Source organism: Elgaria multicarinata, chromosome 2 (assembly GCF_023053635.1).
Source record: "Elgaria multicarinata webbii isolate HBS135686 ecotype San Diego chromosome 2, rElgMul1.1.pri, whole genome shotgun sequence".
Lineage (NCBI taxonomy): Eukaryota > Metazoa > Chordata > Lepidosauria > Squamata > Anguidae > Elgaria > Elgaria multicarinata.
Window position 1 is genome coordinate 68,256,424 of NC_086172.1, and position 24,326 is coordinate 68,280,749.

At 40.3% G+C, this 24,326-nt stretch overlaps 1 protein-coding gene across 1 annotated transcript in view; it reads left to right on the forward strand.

Moving 5' to 3' along the window:
* The window catches only part of SEMA5B (semaphorin 5B), a 402,471-nt gene that overhangs the window by 227,269 nt on the left and 150,876 nt on the right, over nucleotides 1-24,326 (forward strand). Inside the window, exons 4-5 of the mRNA XM_063116674.1 lie at nucleotides 8,893-8,992; nucleotides 18,832-18,877. Of these exons, the coding sequence (XP_062972744.1) occupies nucleotides 8,893-8,992; nucleotides 18,832-18,877 (146 nt within the window). The remainder of the gene's footprint in view (nucleotides 1-8,892; nucleotides 8,993-18,831; nucleotides 18,878-24,326) is intronic.

Consider the following 24,326-nt stretch of genomic DNA (forward strand, 5'->3'; position numbering starts at 1 on the left):
AGTGGAAAATCAGATGTGTTTTGAAAATATGCTGGATTTTTTAAAAAATTTATGCTTTGTGCAGGAAGACATGGCTATTTTGTGCAGTCCTCCCCATCCTTAAGGATTAAACATTTTTAATTATATGTTGACTGTTGAGCAAAACACACTTTCATAAAATTATCTAAAGCCTATTAAACTGAAGCAAGCAATTGGTGATAATGGAAGAATGGTTGTCTAAATGGAAGCAGGTTATTTCAAAGAGAGTTTCCGCGATTGGGCGGAAATGCAATAAATAAAAATAAATAAAAGAGGCAGGTGTTTTTTCTACAGAAATCTGCTGTCTGGGAGACTAGAATTAAGAAAGAGCCATGCTGGATCAATCTATTTAGTCCAGCATTCTGTTAACTCATTGGCCAACCAGCTGCCTGTGGGAAACCCACAAGTAGGACCTGAGTGCAAGGACACTCTTTTGCTCATATTCCCCAGCAACTGCCATACATGCTGCCTTATACATAGGAATACTGCCTACGCATAGGTATACTGCTGGCAGGTTTGCAACATATCTGTCTGTGACCCAAACCCTTTTTCCCTTGTCCTTCCTTTCCTACTTAGTGTAATCCAGTGTATAGTGCATTATACTTGGTGTTGGGAGAACTGAATTCAAACCATCCCGCTTTTCCCTTTTCTTTATGATCTGTTCCCAAAGCTTTTTAGGTTTCTCTAGCGCTTTATCTGTAGAATAGCAATATTGATCTACTTTAGGTGAAGACTAAGAGAAAATGTTACCTACCCAGATAATACAGGAGTAGTATGGGCTATAAATCAATGGGGATGGCTAGACAAGGCAGGTAATTTTTGTGAACCGCCCAGAGAGCTCCAGCTATTGGGCGGTATAGAAATGTAATAAATAAATAAATAAATAATAGAGGGGGATGATCTTGCGATTTTATGATTGCAAGATCGTCCCCCTGGAGGAAGAGGAAGTTGTGCCCACCTTTTTTTTTTAGTTGGAGAAGAGTGCACGAGTGCTTGTGTGCAAAATGTAAGTGTTTTAAAGAAAGAAAGAAAAACCTTGCACTCCCCACCCCCGATGGGCACAGAGTTCCTGAGGAGCTTCGTGCCCCGTGCATGGTTCCTGGCTCCTCGCGGTTACTCATGAGGAGCCAGGACAAAACCGCAATGGTGGGCTACACGTCCCGCAGTCTGAGGATCAATCATCCCGAGACCACAGGAAAAATCAAAATTAATGGGTAGGGCAATATTCCGGGGAAAGGGAGGGATCGTCCCTTCTTGCTCCTGGGATGCCCTCTGCGTTATGTGGATGCACATGGATGATCCCAGGACGATTCTCGGGATCTCACCCCGTCTAACCATGCCCTATGTTCCTCCATTTGATACAGTGGTATGTGGAGTAGGACAGGGTTATAAAAGGAAGTTTTACCTGATGGGAAAGGCCCTGTCTGCTGTCCAGGCTCTAAAAATACTTCTTGGAGATAAGGTGTGTGATTTGTGGGGGAGGGGGGAAGCCTCTGCTGGTAGATTTAGTGTAAGTCTAACTTTTCCCTTCTGTTTTCTGTATCATGTATGGAATGTGTGTGTGAATGAATTTTTATGATAAAAATACTTTATTTCATTCTAAATGGTCGTTTGTGTATGTAATATATATTTATTCATTCATTTATTACATTTCTATATCGTCCCATAGTCAAAGCTCTCTGAGCAATTCAGGACTTTTATATATTTTCAGTACTGTTCTGAATTCTGTCTCTTGGTCTTTTAATTATTGTTTTATTGTTATTTTGATTTGTTGTACAGTTTATTGTAGTTTATTGTTTTCATATCTTGTTAAACTGCCCTGGAATTAGTGACGACAGGGCAGTATAGACATCTTTAAAAAACCCAACAATTAAAAAAAAGGCCTAGGTGGCCTGATCCATACCCATATCCTCAGTCTAGGAGCACGGAGGCAAATTGGTATTTGGCTCAGATGTAAACGTGGCTATTTAGAACATTGAGGAGGAAAATTATTTTTACCGTTGGATGAATGGAGAATGTGGGTCTTCAGGCGTAGAATATAAGCACCTCTTTATGATGGCTAAATTCTTTCTGTGAAACGTAGTGTTGGGGAAAGGCCACGTGACTCCCTAAGATCCTAGTAGCGGTTGGGGTATTTTCAAGGCAAGGATTTATTTATGCCCACTGGGTCTGGCAGGCACCCAGCAGTATAATATGTTTTGCTTTATTACCAAAGTGTTTATTGTTGAATCAGCTTTATTTTATGACAATGTTCTCTGATATAAATCTCTAGCCTGAAGGCTAATTAAAGGGGTTGCTGAAGGTGCTTATGGTTCCCTGGATTTGTATCCCCAGCGATGCTTTTCCTTTGACTGCTTGCGGGTATGTCTTTCAAGGTGTTCTTATTGTTTTTATTACGCCTTTCAGCGCTCTGAGACCCCTGCAGGGGAGATTACAGTGTCAAATGTCATACAAACACTTACTGAAGGTGAGCTTTGCTTTTACCCAAAAAAAGAAAAGAAAAAAAGTGTTCGCATTTTAGGCTGCAGTCCTCCTAAGCACATTTCTTGTTGAATAGAGCCTGTTGGACCAATATTCTGACCCAGTGTTTGAAGCAAGAGAGAGGTAGAAGATCCTGTCTACAAACTCCTTTCCATTCACTCTTGCCCTGGGATACAGCAGTCTCCTCTAATATCATCTTCACAATACAAAGCCATGCAAAACAATTGAAAGCACGTATGAGTGTCAAGGGTTTATATTGTGATCCTAAGCATGTTTACTCAGACATAAGGATCATTAAACCCCACTTTGAATCCTATTGGGAACATAGGAAGCTGCCTTTTACCAGGTAAGGCTATTGGTTCATCTAGCCTAGTATTGTCTTCCCTGATTGGCAGTGACTTTCCAGGGCCTCTCACAGGGAAGTGCCAGGGGTTGAGCCTGGGACATCTTGTAGGCAAAGCATCGTTGAGCTGTCTTCTCTGTGAAGCCCCTGACTTAAACCATGATCTTCATCCCCAACTGCACCGAAAGCTCATTACATGAAAGTGTATTTGCTTGCATTCATTCCTTATTATTCTCCCTCTGTCTCTGTCAGTGTTGATATTCTAGGTCCCTAGGACTAAGGACAGATCTTATTGCTTGGATAACTCATTAAAGCACCATATGTGTTGATGACACTCTCATCATCATCATCATCATCATCATCATCATCTCCTTCAGAACAGAAGCCCTTCATTAAGAATTGCTAAATATCTGGAACTGTTTATTTATTTGCCAAATTTGTTTCCTGCTTTTCAACCAAATGGTGCTCAAAGTGGGTATCAGCAATAATATGAATACAAAAAAAGTAAAATACAGAAGAACAGTATTAAAATACAAAGTATTTTTTAAAAAAAGCCCAAGGCAAGTTAAATATCACTAAAATCAATAAAAACAACTAATTAAAGCTGAATATTGAAAATATATTTAAAAATACATTTTTCAATATATTTTGTAGTCAGTTTATGGGCCAAAGCCCAATTTGAAGAAAAAAGCATCTTTGCCTGCCAGTGGGAGGTCATCGAAAATGGGGCTAGAAAGGCCTCCCTTGGCAAAGAGTTCTAGGGCCTGAGAGCAGCCACTGAGAAGTCCCTCTCTTGATTTCCCTACAAATGTGCTTCTGATATTGATGAGGCAGTCAAAAGGACCTCTTTCCTTTGGATTTAACATCAAAGCAACTCCAATTTAAAATCAAGAAAAATATCCTTCAAAACCACCCACGTTGGGCTGCTAGTAAGAAGCAAAGGCAAGCGTTATACAATGCTGCATTGTATAACTTCTGCCTAAAAATAAAAGATTGACAAGTCTTTCTTTATTTCTTACTTTTATATCCTGTCCTGCCTCTAATGAAACTAGGGCGTGGGGTACATGATTCCTCCCCCTCCCAGTTTATCCTCACAACTAGCCTGTGAGGTTAGGTTATGCCGAAAAAGAAAAAAGTGACTGCCTCAAGGTGTGAGCTTCATTGCTGAGTGGGGATTTGAACCTGGCTCTTCCCAGGCCTAATCCAATACTATAATCTAGCCTTTCCCAACCTTGTCCCCTGACCACAGATATGTTGGACTATAATGGCCATGAGGGCTGGGAATGATGGGAATTGCAGTTTGACACATCTGGAGGGTACCAGGTTGGGGGACGCTGCTCTAACCAATACATTTCACTGTCTCAGCCTTACAGAATGGGCCATATTATCCCCATGTTGCTCTCCTCCTTTTCTATGCAAAGTTGAAAGTATTTTAAAATGGTAGTCTTGTCTAAGCTATAGAGGGATTTTGTAAACCTGGATCATGCCACTGGTTTTGTGGCTGCTTGAAACTATTGCACCTTTAATTTTTTTTAAAAAAATTAGTAGCATAGAGCAAGGGGTGTAAAATGTGGTTCTTTCCCCTCAGAACGTCAAAGTTTGGGAAGTCAAAGCATAAAGGAGACCTTGATGATTGCTCCACAGTTTGTTCATTTTTAAGTTTCCTGCTTTGCTTCCAGCAATGCAAAAGCTGGAGTCTCTTTCGGTTTTAATTTTTCATAGTGTTTATATAGAGATACGTTTGCAAATGTAAACATGGTCTAGTTTCCGAGGCTTTTAGCCAGAATTTAAGAGACAGCTCTAAAGGGGAGAAAGAAAAGAAAAAGAGGCAAAGTCAGCTCTCTAAGAAGGGTCAAAAGTAAGCAAATTCTAGAGTTCATTGGGTCCATATGTATAAACTTCATCTAATATAGAGCAGGCCTAATAGAGCACTTACCTTCAAATGGTTCTGTGGCTCATTCTTTCAGATAAAAGCTGTGCACTGCCCTGAGGGATGCCGGTGACCCTAAGTAATGTGATTTAAGATCTTGAATGAAAAAGACCCCCAAATCCTTCTGCTGCTGCTTCTCTCTCTCCCCCCCCCCCCTTCATCCCCTTTCCTTTTACAGAAAGGCGTGGGCACAGAAAGGTCAACGGAGGTGTTCAGCATTAATTCTGATGAGTGGTAGTTAGATCTCCTTAGCTGGGGGAAGCATGCTGTGTTCAATCATTTCCCAACTATATGGCTATAAAGGCCTGAATTCTGCTATGAAGATGCATGTCTTCCAGCCTTTAATTTAATAATCGGAAAGTCTTCTTTATATGCTCTGCCACCTGCGGTTGTAAATAGAAATCAGGACAGTTGCCTGTTATTTCCTGGGCTTGACTGACGTTTAAAACTATCATAGGAAGGATTGAGCTACCTACGGCGCATATATTTTTCACCCCACAATTCTCTACCTGTAATTTTGTCAGTGTTTGCGATTTAAAAAGAGAGATGATGACAGAACCTCTGAAGCAGGGTTTGCGGATGAAGAAGGGGAAAGGAAAGAAAGAAAGTGAGACGAAAGGCAGGCAGGCATACCTCATATTTTCTGCCACCACATTATAATCGGTTAGTCAGGGAAAGGAAAAACTCAAGTGGGTAGGAAATGACAAGAGAAAATTAGAGCATCAGACCAGCTTCCATAAAAGGGTTCATTGTTGTAAAATGACCCTCCTATCAGAGAACCTAAACGCCCAGGCATCTGGGGAGCGCATGCATTATCCAGCTCACCTGCCTGAAGTGCGCTATTTCCATAGATTAGGTTCAGACAGATTTCTTGCAGCCAAAGATCTGTTAAAGAAGACAGGGGTTCATTAGCAAGGAGAATACAGCAGGTGACATTTTTTCACCTCCCACAGCGTTTGCACATTACAACCCCCCCTGATGGATTCTGCTGCGCTAAAAAGGAATGCTTTCACGTCAGCCTTGCTGGGTTATCCTGAATTCCTTGCTTTGGGAAACAATGGATCCTGAGAGCAGGATGCCAGCTGCTCAACCCTCACCTGCACTGCAAGGGGATAGCTGGATTTTTTTTGCCGGGGGGGGGGTCAGTTCTCAGAGGATACAGGGTGCCCCTGCTGAAGGAAGATAGACTGGTGGCCACAAGAGAGAGGGGCCCTCTCAGTTGTGGCACCCAACTTATGGACTGAACTCCCTAAAGAGTTAACCTGGCACCTACATTGCTATCTTTCCGGCGCCTAGCGGAGACCTTTCTTTTCTCCCAGGCATTTTAGTGTCTCAGATCTAGATTGTTATGGCTGTTTTATTGATTCCTGTGCTGTTTGTTGTTTTGCAATGTATTATATTTTTTATTTAAAATATTCGTATTGTATTTTATGTTTTTAACTGTTTTATGGCATTTTAGTCTTTTGAACTGCCTTTTCTTGGAGACCTCTCTCATGATTGGTTCTCATGCCCTATGTGATTTACTGTACTCTGAGCATCCTGCACCCAACATCTGTGCTGCCCTGCTGCCGCATTCCTGGCTCCTCCACCTTTACTGCTGTTGGTTTTCTAGCTTGCACCCGCGGGACTTCAGGCCTCTTTGTATCCCTTTGTGATGTGCTTTTGAATGGTGCCATGTTTGAAGTCCCTGCGGTACCTTTTGATGCACTACCTGCCTGGGTTACACCAAAGCTCTTAGTCAGCAGAGGCTCACAAGCAGTACAGGTAGTATAACAACTGAAGTGTTGTGGACTGTAGTGGTGAATGTACAGGTTTGCCAAGAGTGAGTTTGTAGCAGGTGCAGGAACAAAAGGAAGTGGAGTAGAGGCAGGCCAGTCAGTAAGGAGCTCTTCTATTCGCTACTGTGATGATGTGTGGCCTAAAGACTGATTATGCTGGATTATTATTTTTTTCTTCAGGGAAGAATACGTATTAAAAAAAATCACAGTGAAAACCAAAATCCAGAAAGATTTACAGGAAAGATCCATGAGCACAAGGAAGCAGTTTGTAGAACTTTATTGAAAAATCTACTTCAGTTCTGAAATCCCCCCCACCCCCTTTTCCTTCTCAGATTTATTTTTTAAGCAAAGAAATATAGACAGCTGAAGATATGATACAATCTGTGGCAACATTTTGAATCTCACTGTGGTAGTCCAGGGAATTGTTTAGTGCACATTTTTATTTTTATGACATATTTAAGGCTGTCATATAGTGCTGGTATTATTATTTTTTGCTTTTGTAGTACTCTCATTGCTTGCATTTTCAAGGAATAGGAAGACATGCCACATATAAATCAAGGAATTACTATCTCAATGACTTTGTAGGAAGCTGCTCTTTCAAATGTGCTGTGCCTTTCCTATTCTAGAAATATTCTACTCTACTTTGATCTACTCCTATTAAGTGGCTAATAAGTCAGTTTCCTTTCAACACAGAGCTTCCTTTAATTGGAGAACTAGGCAATAGTATAAAAAACATCTATTAGCTTTCAGAACATTTAAGATCTTGGAGCTATTTTCAGTAATCCTTTACTCAAATATGCCATATAGGGTAGTCACATGCTGCTGAATAATCATAATCAGATATTGGCAATTAGATATATTAGATGCAAATGCAGAATAACTATCCCTTTAATAGCTGAGTGTGTATGTGTGTGTGGGTGTTTGTATTTTGAGAGGAACAGCATTTTTGTTTCAGCATGCAGAAAAGCTATATCTGCCAAAATATCATCTTAAAAGTAATGAAATCCCGTCCCCCTTTGCCATCTGATCAGTTGATTGGCATAGCCAATCATATGTAAAAAATAAAATAAAAACCAATACTTTGATGTAGCACCCTGGTCAGCAACTGGTTTTATAGGAAAGTCTCTTTTAGGAAAGGATGGAAGGTGAAGTGCTAACCTCTTCATCCCCTCTTGCATTCCATAATGTCACAGCAAGTCCTAATGTGACAAATTCTACTCTGTCCACCCACCTCTCTTGCTTTCTCAGCCCTCTCAGGGGAGCAGATTTTGCCTTTGGGTCTACAGGGTCTATTTAGGGTGTTGAATGTGTGTTTCTCCATGAACTTTCTTCAGTGGGATAAAGAGCCAGTGTTACATTGGAATTACTCCACTACTGACAGCCATAGACTTTGTCAACAATAGTCCTGGCTTAGACTTGAAGCTACTGCACTAGATCTCAACTACTATGATAGTAGTCTACCATGTAGGTGACAATACACTCCTCTGAAGCTCTCCTGAGCTTATGGTGGTTTGCACATTTAATTTGTTTTTATCTGTGTATATTTACTGTTTTTATACTGTATGCTTTTATCTGTACGCCACCCTGAGATCTCATTGATATAGGGTAGGATATAAATGTTTTAAATCAATCAATCAATCAATCAATCAATCAAAAGGTCCTTTAACAAATGATTAAATATCCATCTATTGACAAGTGCTCAGTAGGAAATCCATTAGCTGAATGTCTTGGGGGCTGTCTATATGAGGGGGAACTCTGCAGTGGCGCTGAGTTGCTTATACGATGCAGCAGCCACTACGGAGCCCTCCCAGGGTTTTCCCCCCGAAGCTCCGAAATAAAAAAGTCAGGGACTTATCCTGACTTTTTTCTCTAGAGTGAGGCAAGGACTCCAGAGTTGCGGCAGAGGTGTGGCCAGGCAGATGGCAACCCCTGATTGGTTGCCATCCACCAGGACAGGGGTCGGCCTGGCAATCTGAATGACCGCTGGAACACCCACCCACCCACCCACCCATGCTGCCTCCAGAGAGACTCTTCTCTGTGAGGAGAAGAGCATCTCTTATCTTCGGAAGTTCTCCATCCCCTTTATGTCAATACATAGGAAAGCCCACGAGGTAAGGGGTGAAATGCTAAGGAGGGATGGGGGGGCAGTAGCTCCAATGATCAATGTAAACCTCATGCTCGCTCCTTGGCATGGGGATTTCGTGGCACAACCCTGCAGGAGAGAAACTGCAGGGTTTGGGGGGGTACATAGAGCCAATGTGTCATCATCAAGACTTCCTTGGACAAATTCTTGTTTCTCAGACTGTGTTCTTATTCCTCTGCCTTTTTCATTTTCTTTGCAGATCTGAAGCCCTGGGTCTCAAATTTCACCTATCCAGGTGTACGGGATTTCTCTCAGCTTGCTCTGGATGCCAATAGGAATCAACTTATTGTTGGAGCCAGGTAAATTAGAATTTTCTAATTGGAGCCAGATTGCTTCTCCATCTCATTCCCTGCACGTTGCTGTCTGTAAAAGAGATTGCTTTCCAGCTTGCAAGCACACTGAAAGGTTGGTCTTAAAGGAAAGGTATAATTTATGTACAGGGATTTTAGAAACACGGTAATAATGCTAAAGAGAAGAAAATTGCCATGCATTCTTGGGGAAAAAAGTGATAAAAATGAGTAGTTAATGAAGCAGAAAGCTGTCATCTCCCAAGGATTTCAGATGCTATAAAATCTTTTCTAAGTTAGGGTTTGTCCACATGTACAAAAAGAGAACTAGCGTATTGCTGTCTAAATTACAGCAAAGACTCCACACGCTGATGGAGAATATGCCCAGACAGTCAGGGCAATGTATCCTTAGCATGTCAATCAATTAGCCTTCTGGAGACTGGATTGAATGGAACGGACAACCTGTGTGCTTGAAGGGATACCTGGCAAGATGCTATGATCCACTGCAACCTTTCAGGTTTTAAGTTTTAAAATTAAACTGAAGTAAAAAAAACCACATAGGGAACAATTCTGAGCATTTTTTTCACATTAAATATACAATAGTCAGATACTAAAAAAAGATTAAAAAATTGAAAACAAAACCATCACAAAATGTGTACTTCTTGAATTATTTATTAATGGCATTTAACCATGACAATATTTAGTATTTCTGCAGCATTTTCTCCCCTAAGTGCCTGATGTATTCTCTCGGTAATCCTTATAATAACTGTATGAGGTACGCCAGTAGTATTATTGTCTTCATATGAAATGGCTGAGATTGTGTGGATTGCTTGAGACTACACACTGGGTATATAGTTGAACTGGGTACTTTCTAGCTAATACGTCACCTTCTTACCCATTATATTATGCCAGCATCCTCCAGGAAAAATGTTGTCTACAGAGAAGGTCAAATATCCAGTAGTGAAATGTTTCTCTTTGTTTGCCAAATATTAATTGTGAATGTGAGAAGCTATAAGTTGCCAGTCTTCCATCAAGACAGTTGCTAGCCGACTGTTTTCTCCTATATACACAAAATTAAGATCTTCCGAGGAGGTTTTATTGGTCATCTGATGACCAACAGTGTCAAGTAACAGCGGAGCCTTCTCGGTAGTGGCACTCATCCTCTGGAATGCTTTCCCACATGCGGTCCAAGAGGCAGAAACTGTGGCAAGCTTTAGATGCCTCTTAAAGATGCACCTGTTTACACTGGCTTTCTCTGAGTTGTAATCACATTGCTGTGTTCCGTTGTTCTTGTAACATTTTTAATATATTGTTTTTATATGGCATTTTATGTATTTTTATATAAACCGCTTATGATATCAAGCAGTATATAAGTAGTTTAAATAAAAAATAAAGGCAGTTGAAGTTATTTTTGAATTTTCTATTCCTGAATCTGTATTGGTGTACTACATCTTTGTTTTTTTACAACAGAATTTGTTTGGGTATACTTTATTCTTTTCAGATTTTTCTAAGCCATTTGTCACTGTTGCAACAGTGGCCAAATCAACTTTTATGACAACTTTGAGAGCTTAGGAAGAAATATTTTACTCCTGTTTTACAAAAAATGAAAAAAGGGCAAGTACAATGGACCTAAAGAGCAATGATAGTATGTTCCTTCTGGATTTAACCATGTCTAGGGATGCAAGATGTGCATGGTACAGTTTAGAGATAAACATACATATCACGGTGCCCGGACATGAAGAACGTATAGCAGAGTTTGAATTGCACAAACCTTTGCCTACTTTTCCTTCTAATGCTTATGAAACGGGCTGAGTATGCTGGATTTTGTTCAGACCAGGATATCTTGAGAAAAACACCTAAAGGGGAATGTGTGACTGAAGTGCCAAGATTTGTAAAGGCAGCTTCCTTCAAGGTTGTCCGAAGTACTAGTGATTCATTGGAGCATCTTCTATGTCAGGAGCAGATAAGGAGGCAGTGGCTTCAATGAACCTCTTCAGAATGGATGCTGCACAGAAACTCCAAGTGCTTAACAAGAGGGACAGTTGTGAGACACAACATGGGTGTGCAGGCATATGTGCACACTTAGATAGCACAGTATGGGACAGTGACAAGTGGCTGAAACAAAAGGTGGCTTGAAGACCTAAGAAGAAGCATTTATCATCTCCTGGGGCAAAGCAGCAGGAGGTAAAGGCTGTGGTGCTAGAGGTTGCTGGAAGGATGGGAAGGAGAGAAGCATTTTAAAGACAATCTACCTTTAACAGCAGCAAGAGCAGCCAGAATATATCACAGCAAAAATTCTGTGCCATCTGCCAAGATCACTGGCAACTTTCAAAGGAGTTATAAAATGTTTTCTCTATGATGCATTTTGGTGGGTTGTAATAAATGAAAGCTGTTTTGGAGAACTCTAGTGGTTGGAAGGATAGTCACACTAGGCCCTTTGAGGAATGGAAGGATAATCCAAGGTTTGGAATATCAGCATGCTTGTAATGCCAGGTATGTCTCAAGGTTCTCTTTGAGTGTGTTTCCAACTTTGAAATGAAGGTTATGAACATAAACACAGAGGATCCAGGAAATGATTTTGAAGTGCCAAATGCTGCATTATTGTACAATGTACATGAGTGTGGACTTCATCAGTGTCTTGATGGGAGATCCTTGGAATTCTATGTAGGCCATTCTGAGCTTTCCAAGGAAGACTAAAATGTAAATATTAACAAAAAATAACGTTGGCCAGTTACAGTACTGAAAGACTAACCACTTACGCTCCTTTGTTTGTTGTAGAAAGTCCTGAGCTTGTAAACATAAAATACATCTTGAGGCCTGAAATTACTTCGGTATGGATTGCGACCAAGCTGAAGATTCTATAGGTTTAAGGATTAGAAACGATAATGATAAAAAATGCTGTGGCTACATTCAGTCTGTGAAACCAGCGCAGCAGCAGTGCCACCAAATTCATTTTGTCAGTGTTCTATGTATATTACATTTTATGAAGGCAGGCATGTTTTTGAGTAATGTTTGCAATCATTTGTGAATCTAATTATAAACCTTTCTTCCATGCTTTCTTGGCTGTGCTGTTCTCCCTCAGTGTAGACTTAACCTTGGGGTCAGCATTTCTAGAAATGTGACAGTTCCCTATAATATAAAAAAGCTAGTGATTAGCCCGTGGTGGAGGATGGAATTTGAACATTGGTCTCCTGTTTCCAAAACAAACAATGCCTTTTACCCCTTGTCATTTTAAAAATTAAATTAGATGTGAAATTAGCATGTTTAGCCTTAGGCACAGCTTCAAAGTCTACAAATTTCAGGTACTGGTATTAATTTGATAGGGTGTCTAGGTTGTGTCTATATTATTGAGGGAGGGGCCTCTGAAGTTTTACAGAACCATCTAGAAAAATGATGAAGTGTAAAAAGCTTCTTTCTTACCAACTTGGCTGTTCTGTGTTTCCTGGGAGACAAAATAAATGCTTTGATTTAAAGTCACATCACAGGGCTACTTCTGTCTGGTAATGTGACCTTGTGGGAAAGGAAGGCCCTTCTTTTGAAATCTGTAAAATAAATTCAAGGGGCCTTTGGAATAGGTTAGGAAAAGCTGCTTGTGTGAATGGCATAGGAAAAGGAACAGGTGCAAGTAAATTATACGGTTAATGTATTGCAGACATTGAAATCCTTAATTAAAAGGTCTCAGGGTTTCTCTAGGGGAATAGAAAAAGTAATTTCAGTTCAGGTTGTGTGTGGGTTTTTTTTTTAATTTGTTTTTTAACTTATAGATACGCTATCTGTCTCAGAGCTTTTAATGGGCCGGAAATTTCAAACCCAATCTGATTGAGCTCCCAGAGAAAGTTGCCAAAGTTGACTTGGAGACTGTACCAGCTAAAGTGCAAAAAACATTGTGCTAAGTGACTGCATGGGGGTCCCATTATTTCAAAACCTACGAAAAACATGACCATAAACTAGAGTTAGGAAGCTGCTCATCTGTATGACTGTTACTGAAGGAAAATTGAACGTAACATTTTGAGACGGAAAGAATTCTAGAGGTTGGTGAAGGTGGAACCAAGCGTTCTGCATAGTTCCAGGGGGGGTTGGGTTGGGTTGTTGTTGTTGTTTGGTTTTCAAGGTAAATTTGCCCTTTTTAAGGATCCATGGTACCAAATTTGGGGGGCAAACAACTTTTTCATTTGATTGCTGCTGCAGTGCATCTGAATTTCGACACTGCGGCCCACCGGGGTGTGCCCTTAGGAGCCCCTGAATTTGCCCAACTCTATTGCAAATCAAAAGTTATTACTTCTATTTGATAGAATTGGGGAATCTGTTTCTGTTCTTGAGGTTTCATTCAGAGCCACTTTGTTTGGAACTTAGTTTGTTATTAAATTTAGAACCCACATTTTTATTGCAAAAAGTTCCCAAGATAGCTAACAAAGTAGATTAAAAACAAATCAATTAATCAGTTAAAAACCAATCAATAAAATAGTACAACAGCAGCAAATTACTAAATAAGAAACATCTAACATTTCACAGGGGCTTAAATATAATCCCAGTAGTTACTTGCTACTTTCTTCAGAGCACACAGAGTTTGAGAGAGCAAGAGCAAGACAGACATAGAAAGTATTGAGCACTAGCTGCTTGAAGTTTTCCCAGAATGATGCACCTTAGATGGGTTTTTGTGCTATGTTTATTCATGATCCTTGTGGAATGATGATGATTCGATAGTATGTGCAATGTGAATGTGTAAGAGATGGCACTAAAGTGCCAGAGAAGGGGGAAAGAATTGAAGGTGAATTTACGGCCCCTCTCCATGATCAATTTAGAACATGTCTTCTCCCAGTTCAAGTGCGTCGTCGTAACTGACTTGGGTTGAAATACTTCCCATGCACAGTGGCAGGATGGTTGAGCTCATAATTTCTTTTTAATTAGAAGAGAGGTTTCTGTTAAACAACTTCCCTGTCGCTAATGGGCATAGCGCCTGAATAGTGTAGCTTTACAGAAAGGACAACATGCACATTGGCTTTGAATGCACTCTGAAATATTTATAAATCATTGTAAGATGTTCTGTGCTTTCACTATAGACCAAGATAGCTTGAGGCTTTTAAATATCTTCAGATTGTTTTTCAATGTTTTTTCAGAACACTTTTCTCCCCCTTTTCTGTTTCCCCATAAAAACAGCCAAGTGTTGTAGTCTCTCTCTCTCTCTCTCTCTCTCTCTCTCTCTCTCTCTCTCTCTCTCTCTCTGTGTGTGTGTGTGTGTGGTTTTTACTAAGTTCAGCCAAGTTGTGCATTTCATGACAGGATAGTTGTTTCAGAACCAGCTCTTACATGGTGTGGAGAAAAGCTAGGGGCTGCCACCCCGCTGCCCCAGTTGAAGCAGGGACATGGCTGGGCAGACCAGGAGTGGCAGCAATTGGAATTTATGTCATTGCTGTGTCATTGCAACAGGAGCAGGCTGTTTAAATGCCCCCAGAACCAAGGAAGCAGCAGAAAGGTAGGAAGAAAAGGCAAAGCAGAGGAGGCTAGAATAAGAATGGAAGAGGTTAAAGCGGAGGAAAGACAGGTGAAGGATGAATGAGAAGGAAGGAGGGGATTCAGAAGGGAGAAAAACAAGTAGAAGAAAGAAAAGGCAATAAGAAGGAGAGCTGGAGCCAGTGAAGAGGAAAGAAGGACAGGAGATTATTGGGATCTGTCTTTTGACCCCAGTCATCCAGACACAGAGAGTAACAAAACAGAAGCCCACCAGAGAAAATGCTGGAGCTGGGGAGGAAGCAAGCCTTAACCCTCCGGAACAACATTATCTTAGCAGTAAATTTGATGCTAACTGTAGCCCCAGCAGAGCTCCTGTGTGGGCATACAGTAGCCAAGGCTGCCAGACCAATCCTAGCCTTTGGGTCCAATGCCTTCCAACCCTGTGAAGAGGCTGTTGTATAAATTATGGCTGCCAGCTACGAAGCACAGTGAATCATGAGAGGCCAGGGAAGCACAAAATGGAGGTGACCAAGAATGGGGTGGGGCCAGCCTCTCCAAGAACCAATCCTGAATGTTCAAGGCTTCTACCGGCTAACTTTTTCCCACATCAGCATTGATGTTCTGAATCATAGGGCTTATACTTAAGGGTCCCATGCTGAATGTGGATTAACAAAAAAAAATCTTCAAAAGAACTCCAGCTGGGGCTGGGTGGGAGATGGTTGAAATTAAGAGTTGCTGTCTTTGCAACTCTGTCTAAATATACATCTAGCCTTGTTCTCTTGCTGTCTCAGGTCATACTTTTGCATGGTACCAGGCACAGCAAGCACTTAGTCTTCTACAACCCAAAGCTGAATTAAAAAAAAATTATAAATACATTTGTCTGGGAGATTTGTACAGCTATTTAACTTTAAGGAGCTTCAAAATAAATTAGGCTGTTGGAGAAATGGGTGATCATCTTCTTAAGGCATTAGCAAAAATGTGTTTCTCTACTTCGAATTTAACTATTGTTCAGTTATTCACTTATATACCCCACCTGTGCTGATGGAGTTTAGACCAACTGGTTGTTTTTTTACACATAACTGTTTGCTTAAGTCCCACTGCAGGATGGGATTATGTATATTCTGAAATATGTTTGTAGCAATTAAGCTGTAGAACCTCAGAAACACAAATAGATGGTAGGAATTTAGGTAGGTGGCTTGGCATTGGCAAAAAATGAATTGAGGGATGTATACAACTTTTGATCTGAAGACACAAGCTGCTTTGATGCCAGTGGGCTTTCACTTCATCCTGAGAATGTTGGCTGTACCTGCTCGCTATAGTTAATATGCTACTCCTTATTGACAATTTTTAGTAGATCTGCTGCCCATTTCCATCCAAAAGCCACCAAAGAAATATCTTGAATATTAAAGCTGCTTATTCAGTCAAAATATACAGTGTTTCTAGAAGCCTGGAACAAGCCCCAAATCCTTCTTATGAGCCATCCAAAACCAATGCATTTAAATAGCATTCTTAACAACAGCATAGTAATACAGAGCCATTAAATCTCAAGTTGCCCTCCTCAGGGTGAACTGGGACCCAAGGCTTTTGAATGGTCAAACTCCCTGAGGAGCACACATGAAATATATATATATATATTGCACAGTATTATTTTTTGTAATGGCAAGATATTGTTTCCCTAAAAGTTGCAAGAAAAATGCATGGATGAGTTGTATGGCTGGAAAATGACAATAAAGCTTGTACGTATTTTACCAAATGCCTTGGAGATGTTGAAAGGATACAGATAATCAGATGTTTGGGTAAATGGAAGTTCTGTTTATACACATATATATCCTTGTGTGACTTGGAGCCTTGGCTGCTTCCAAGAAATGATATAAATCTCCAGGCCATGGAGATTCCGTTATAATTACCAATACATGTAAAACTTATTTTTAAAGCAGCTAAAAGCAGCCAACTGTTCACTGTCTTCTCAGCCATGTTGGCTGAAGGAAGATAGTGATTAGAAGTTATCCTTAGTTTACCATTCTAGCCTATTTCTAGCCTACATGCAGTTATAGCCACTTCCTGCTTCACTTGGAACCCAGAGTGACAGTGGTGTAGACAAGCCGCACCATGGACTTCTCTTACATATCCTGGAGCTTCTAAAGTACAACAACAACTACTTTATTGTTTAAAGTAGGTCATCACAATATAAACTAACAAAACAAACAAAATAACATATTCATCAAGCAAATGCATAAACACATAACCTGTCTCCAATGTACTACGGATGTTAAGAAATGATACAAAAAGAACACCTTCCATCCATCCCTCTTAAGTTTTTTAAGATTTCGTAAACCTTTGTAAAGATTTTGTAAACTGCCTAGAGAGCTTCAGCTATTGGGCAGTATAGAAATGCAATCAATCAATCAATCAATCAATCAATAAGAAAGACTTGGCTCATATTTTCTTAGCTGCCAAGACAAATTTTGCTACTTAGGTGATAATGAATACAACTTTTTTACAAGCAGTGTACATATCTGGTCCAGGATGGGTCTATTTGGCAGGGACTGAAGAATACAAAGAAGAAACCTCTGCCTAGCAAGCTCATATAAGGGACAACTTAATAAATAATGAGAAGCATCTTCAATCTCCCAGATGCACAAGTTTTTAGTGGGGACTTCTTGAGTTGTCTGATGGTACATGAAGGAGCTACCAACATATTATCAAATCAAGAAAAAACCAAAAGTAGTCAGGTCTTCAACTTATCAGGAATTGGCAAAGGTAGAGATTAATCTTTCAGATGTACACCACGGAGAACAGGTGTGTTGTTTCTGTGACACTGCAGTTGTAAGCAGGCATTGCATGAAGATTTGACAGTGTGTCCAGATAAGAGTTAAATGCAGGTGATGTATTCAGAACTTGAAATCCAAGGGAGAAAATTGGATTCATAAATCAAAGCCAAGATCCCTTGTAAAACAATATCAAGTACTTGCTTGAGTAAACAGTTTTCTTGGCTCACAGACAGAAAGGAAGAAGGAGGGAGGGAGAGGGAGAGAGAGAGAGACTAAGAATGTTGAGAACCTTGGGGGGAAATAACATGTGACACACAGGTGCTCCATGTTTGAATTTCCTGACATCTTTTACTTTGCCTTAAAAATTGCAAAGGGGGCAATTGGGATCAGGACTTCTTCTGAGGTTGAAGAAGTTTTCAGTCCTTTCTCTCATGCTGTAGCCCCAATCCAAATGCCCCCACAAAGCTGATAATAACTGTGAAGGTGGGGATATAAGTATTAGACCTCTGTGGCTAACAACAGCTTCAGGGAGCAGGGATTTACATTGAGGAAAATTGTCTCTGTCCCCCTGCTCTTTTCAACCAAAGAGAAAAATGCTGGGACATTTGATCATGGGTCCACCGTGTCACACATAATTTGGCCTTTATTCCTAGGGAGAGTACTCCGAATACAGCTGGCCTGCAGAAGCTTCCAGTGGCAGCTCTCTCTGCATAACACAAGGGCCAAGTAGAGTGATTTGAATGGACCTCCATATGATGGCTATCTGTGTGCAGCTGTCCCAAACAAAATAGCCTGTCTTTTTTTTCTCTTGACCTTTCCTGGTGTCAGTGTTCTGCCACAAAGGTGTGGCATGAAGAGGGTGGGTGGTAGGACTGAGCTTTGATATTTCCCTATTTCTTCTTTTTGTTTCTTTTCTGGCCATGATGCTCCTGGTAAGTTGTTAGATGCCCAAAGCTTCCTGGTTTCTCAGTCCCTTACTTAGGCCAATCATATCTGCCCTGGGTACTCGTAAACCTTTGAACGTGGAAGCTGTTAAGTATCCAATGCACAGCCTCTGCAGTTTAGCTGGACTGGTGATGTTGACGGTCTAGAGGAAGCTTCAGGGAGGGGGAGGGGAGGAGTCTGGGGATGCCCTCAGGAATGCCCCCTTAGCGTGGGTCTCTCCATACTAGCTGCAAGGGGGCAAGGGCAGAGGCGGGAAACCAAAATACCCTGTATTCCACAGACACTGTCTAAGAGGCATAGGATTGTTCTCTACAGTACATAAAGTTATGTCACTGGAATTCTTTTGAGATTAAGAACTTCTGATTTTGCTCTACTTGGATCCTAAGCTACATCCAGTGTTTATCACAAGCATTTGCAAGCTTTACATTTGGCCAGGTTTCTTTGTATATGAACAGTATAGGGGCTTGGAGAATTCTTTTTTTGTTTTGTTACAAAATTCATTAAAACATCAGCAAGCCAGGATATCCCTTATTAGTTTGGTCCTCCAGAATTAATTTACTGCCTACAGAAAAAAAAAGTGCTGCTCCTACACTACTCTTGTGTAATGATCATATTTATTTATTCATGTTAAAAAATAATGTATAACCTAACACTTTAAAAAATTTTGTTTGCTTACTCACACAGGAACTACCTCTTCAGACTTAGTCTACACAACGTTTCTCTTATTCAGGTATGTTCACGCTTTCCATCAAATACTTGCTACATAAGGAACATGTTACATAAATACCCTTTTATTAAAAGCTAAACTGAACTAGTATAGTCTGTTGGTAACAGAGGAAGTGTATTGGTTTGGAGGCACCGGCATCAAACATGACTTTCAAGACCATGAGCAGCATCTAGTATGACACAAGTGCAAATTACATGGCATTAGCATAAGGGGCCTCTAGTGTGATGCCAATAGCGTTAGTTGGCATAACCGGATTTCTTAGAAAACCCACTATGTCAGCTCATGCTATTGGTATTGTGCTACAGGCCCAGAACACAAGCACAACATAATTCAGACTGCTGTGTGAAAGCTGAGTTTTAGTTATGGTACATTTCAAGTTACCTGTGTATTTTCGCGGTATTTGTATTACTGCATATATGTCTTTTGATGTATTTGTCATGGCCTTTTGGCTAGTACAATAAACTTTGGATTGATTGATTGTTTACACTAGCGCTCATGTCACATTGGGTACTGCTCCATATGTTTCCCAGCCTCTTCTGGCAATATTAGCTTGTTGCTTTGTTTCATGGTGCATTTTCACTGTGGTCCTCCAAGTTAGACCCTTCCTGTTTTCAGCCATGTGTATTTTTCTCACTGAGAAGATAAAGCTGGGGGTTGGGGAGTGCTCCTGCACTTTCCTAGTTCAGCTCTTCATCCTTTGTGTCTTGAATGAAGGCGGAATGGACAGGTGCCAGGAAAGGGCATCGTATTAGAAGCAAAGTTGGTCTTGTGACAGATAGCCAGTGCAAGCTTAACTGAAACAATGCATAGAAATCCTCAGCTTTCATTAATGCAGACGTCAGCAGCTTTCAGAGAAGCCTTTTACTATTCTCGTCCATCACTGTTCCTGAGCTTTTGTTGGCCCTGTATGAGCACAAAATGCTGAGGAGCTGAATTTCACTGAATTCCTTAGTAACAACATGATAAGACTTGAAAACCTTTCAGAAGGAAGCCCTGTTTCCAAATATATGTCATTTTTGTCCTGGTGGCAACAGCCTCACTTAAGGCTCCGATGTATAACAAAAAAAATGTAATCATTAGTTAAAATCCCTTTAGCTACAACACTGGAACTGTTGTTAAGGTCTTTTGTTGTTAAGAGTTTTAACAACCTCAGTATTAAAGGTAGGTAACTGCAACATTTAGGTCAGGCTCACATTTAGTTTGTTTTACGTAGTTATGACCATGTACGTGGCATCCTTCCAATGAATAAACTGTTCAGATCATGGACAAAATCCAGTGCTAGCGCTTCAGAAAGCCAGCGGTTCCTAAAGCAACCAGAAACTAGCCGAAATGTTCAGTTCCAGAATAGGACAGATAAGTGGTGCTCACAGAAAGGAGCTCCCCTGATCTGTCCCCTTCTGGAAACAAGTGTTTTGGCTCATTTCCGGGGTTACTTTAGGAAGCTGTAGTAGCGGGTCCTGCTGGTGCAACAGAATGAGCACAGGCACAGCAGGAGTATTGGATATTTCCTCATGTGCTTTGAACACATGGTCAAAGACTGCTCTCACAGTGGAACTTGGCAGGGTAGCTGTTTTCAAAAGAAAAGACAACATCAGTATCAGGACTGAAGCATCCATTTTGAAAATAGAATAGTTTTAGTTTGGCTCTATCTCTAATAAAAAGTTAATGAATAGTGGGTTAGAACAGTGTTTGTTGTTTAGCATACCATGGGAGTAGGTTCACCCCAGGAGCACTTGCAGTAGGGCAACCTACTGGAACACCTTATTTATTTATTTATTTATTACATTTATATACCGCCCCATAGCTGAAGCTCTCTGGGCGGTTTACCAGTTGACATTAGACAAGCCCTCACCGTTCTGACGTTCAGATATTTTCTTAAAACTCAACTCTCGAAAAAGGTTTGTAGCACACAGTAGAATGTGCAGTTTTATTGCTGATCAATTTGGAATATGTTATTTTTATTGTTATATTCATTAGTTATGTCTTGCAATGAATAGGATGTAGTGTAATCCCTGTAGCTGTGTTGTTTTTTGACATTCTTGCCAGTGTTCTGCTTCTATTCTGGGTGAAACTTAGAAATTGAAATTATTTCCCTTGCTTCCTGCTTTTTTCTTGTTTGATATGTGATTCTCTCTGGCTCTAGTAGTGCCATGTGATACCTTAAATGTGGCAAAGCTTGTTATAAGTGGGGCAAAGCTCAGCCTAGGGTAAAGTGTGTGTGGGGGGGAAGCTGTTTAGAAAACAGCCCATTTTGAAAGGATGTTTAGGGCCAACTCAGATATTATTTTTTTAAACTTGTGTAAAGTCCTCTATGAAGTCATTCAGTTATAACAATTTGTAATAAGGAGAAGGATTTATACCGATGTTTGATTAGTGATTAGACACAGTTATGACACCTCTCCAAATTTCAATTGTAGAGGTGTGCTCCCATAAAAGACTGATGTTGTATCACAGGTATGTCTTCCTCACTATTCAACTAAGAGAAAACATTGAATAATTACCACTTTCTATCTATGTACTTGCTTCCCAGAGATTTAAGAGATATAGGATAGTATCCAGTCCTAGTAGCTTGTCAATGCTAAACATGCTGTGCTAGTGGAAATCAACACTAGCACAACAGGGAGCTATGCTTGCTAGTGCAACCCTGGAGGCCAGCCCAGAATAGTGCTTCTGGGACAGGGCAACTCAGTGGAGCCCCCTTCTGCAAACTCTGCTGACTTGCCCAATTCCAGAAACATTAATTTGGGCTAGTTTCTTGTTTTGCTAGCGAGTTTGTTTCTGCTAGTGCCGCGTTGTGGGTTGGATAGTGCCCAGTCGTAGGAGAGCCATTTTTTATATCAAGGAATCGACACAATATTCAGTGGTTCTTGATAATAGCAGCTGTGATTCAGCTTCCATTTTGCATTTATGTCTCAACACATTTAAGTAGACAGTTATGGTGTATTGAAGTTGCATGAACAGTGCTTAGAACTAGGAAAGAATGTTAAAAGAAAGTTGACAAAAATGGATCTGTTGGACTATTCAGCTTTCAGTAATATATAGTTAGCCATTTGTTAAAGCATCCTATTAAAACTAATTCCATTTAATGTAAATAGGACTTAAATTATAGTTTGATTGACAAGGATTGCATTGTTTCTGCTAGAATGTTCTAGTTTTGCTTTCTTTTGGCATTTTAAAGAATCTCATTTTCAGTGTTCTTCCACGGCATACTGATATGATCTATTTTCTCTGAAAAAAAAATTTTTTTAAAGAGAAATAAAATATTTTTTAAGTACGCAGCTGTCAAAGGAGCATTTTGAAATACAGCTGCTAGCTAGCAGAAATGGAGTTAAGGCCAAGCCTGAGTGATTCTGTTTCCCCCCACTTCTACTTATTTTCCCTTTAATCAGAAAATGAAAATTTCCTGGTATTTAACAGATGACAGTCATTCATCACATTCACTGTATTATTCATCATATCTCCCCACTACCCCAAGAAGAAAAATTCTCATACCCTTGAACAAGGAATAGTGCTATTTGATGCAAAAATGTTCTTATTTTCTTTTGAACACCAGTCAGGATTGAGGGTGCTATGGATTTCCCACTGCTGTAGTGACACTTTCTTGTTGTGGATGTTAGCCTTTTATGTGAGATGCCACTGTAAAACATTTTGCCATTCCTCCTTCCATAAGAGTTCTTTTCTTTCAAACCTTGGTTCAGTGCCTGATGAAGTCGAAGAAAGTTTACTTCCATGTGGTGTTCAGTATAGCTGAACTCTTACCTTCAAATTACTTCCTCCTCCTCCTCCTCCATTTAAGACTGATGGAATGTGTAAATCAATAATCTGCCTAACATGAAAACTAAGCAGTTATACACATTTCCAATGCATATTGTTCAGTGTGTTATAAGTGTTCTTAAAAGGGTTAAACCCTAATCTCCAGCATTCACACAGAGGCCAAGAAAAGGGCTTTTTACAGGAGACTTCACAATTAAGAGATTAGATGGAAAATGTTGCTGTTAAAAAACAAAATCCCCATGGCATGTTTTAAATAGTAAATTATGTCTGAACTGACTGAGCAAAGCACATTACTAGTGTGTGTAAAACTGGGCTGTCTGGAGCTCAGCTGGTGGTACAGAGTCATGTGGAGTGGTACAGAGTAGTACTTAGAAACATGTGCCATTTGACACATGGTGTTCTTATTTCCCTCTGTGCATCAGTCAGGATTGAGGTTGCTCTGGATCTTTTAGTTCTTGAGTTTTATCTCTCTGTATTATCACTTTATTCTATATAAATGACAGTGAGTGTATCAGTATTGATGTGCTGGTAAACAGGAACAATGACATACTGTGAAACCTGCCATTTTGGACTGATGTTTACTCTGTGCAAACAGTCATGTTTTACTCCAGTGCTTCCTATTTTTTTTGCAACCGCCCTTGCATACACACATCCCATCTGTCAGATGAAGACTGTAGTATTTTGAGAGAACCAGGCGGCATCAGTGTCCTCCAGATAATCCCCCTCCCTCTCTTATATTAGAGCAAAGGGTCATCTATCCAAATGAAATTAATTGGCACTATATTTAGGGCAGATAAAAGAAAGTACTTTCTCACACAAAGCCATAAATTAACTTACGGAATTTGCTTCCAGAAATGGTGATGGCCAGAGGCTCAGATCCCTTTAAAAGGGAGTTAGACACATTCATGAAGGGAGAGGTCTATCAATGGCCATGATAACTAAAGAGAATGCTCACGTTCAGCAGCAGCGTACCTCTGAATGTCAATCGCTGGGGTCAACCTTGATGCTTTGCTTGTGGACGTCCCATAAAGTAGTGCAGCTAGATAATTTAGGTCCTGGACATAACGATCATATGTGGCCGCCCCGTAAGATGGCCATGTGCATTCCTTCAGTTGTGAAGCACACAACTAACATTTCTCTTCTACCTCCCTCTGCCATTCCGTGCTTTACAACGGCTTCTACATTCCTGATATGGTGTGTGTGTGTGTGTGTGTTTAATCTAATGATTAAAAACAAAAACAAAAAGTAATATATTTTTTAAAAAGAATTTTAGGACACCTTTAAGGGTAAAATCCTCTTAAGGCAGCATAGAAGATAAAAAGAGCCATACCAAAAATACAACTAGGCAATACATATACGATAAAATACTGAGCATATATAGTTTTGCATTTTAAAATCAAATTGTAGAACATCATGACTACAGGAATGGAATTTGCATCTGATGTTGTTGTTGAAGTCTTTGGACTGCGTGCTCCTGCAAGCAAACATGAAAACTCTACTATAAAGTACAGAAGGGCAGGAGGGTTGGACGGTTGGCTTGGGAGGTTGGCTTGGGAGAAGGAGTAGAGAGAGCTTCGGCTATTGGGCGGTATAAAAATGTAATAAATAAATAAATAAATAAATAAATAAATAGAACTGAGCTGATGGTTTGTGGCAGGGTTGGGTGAAAGAGCCAACA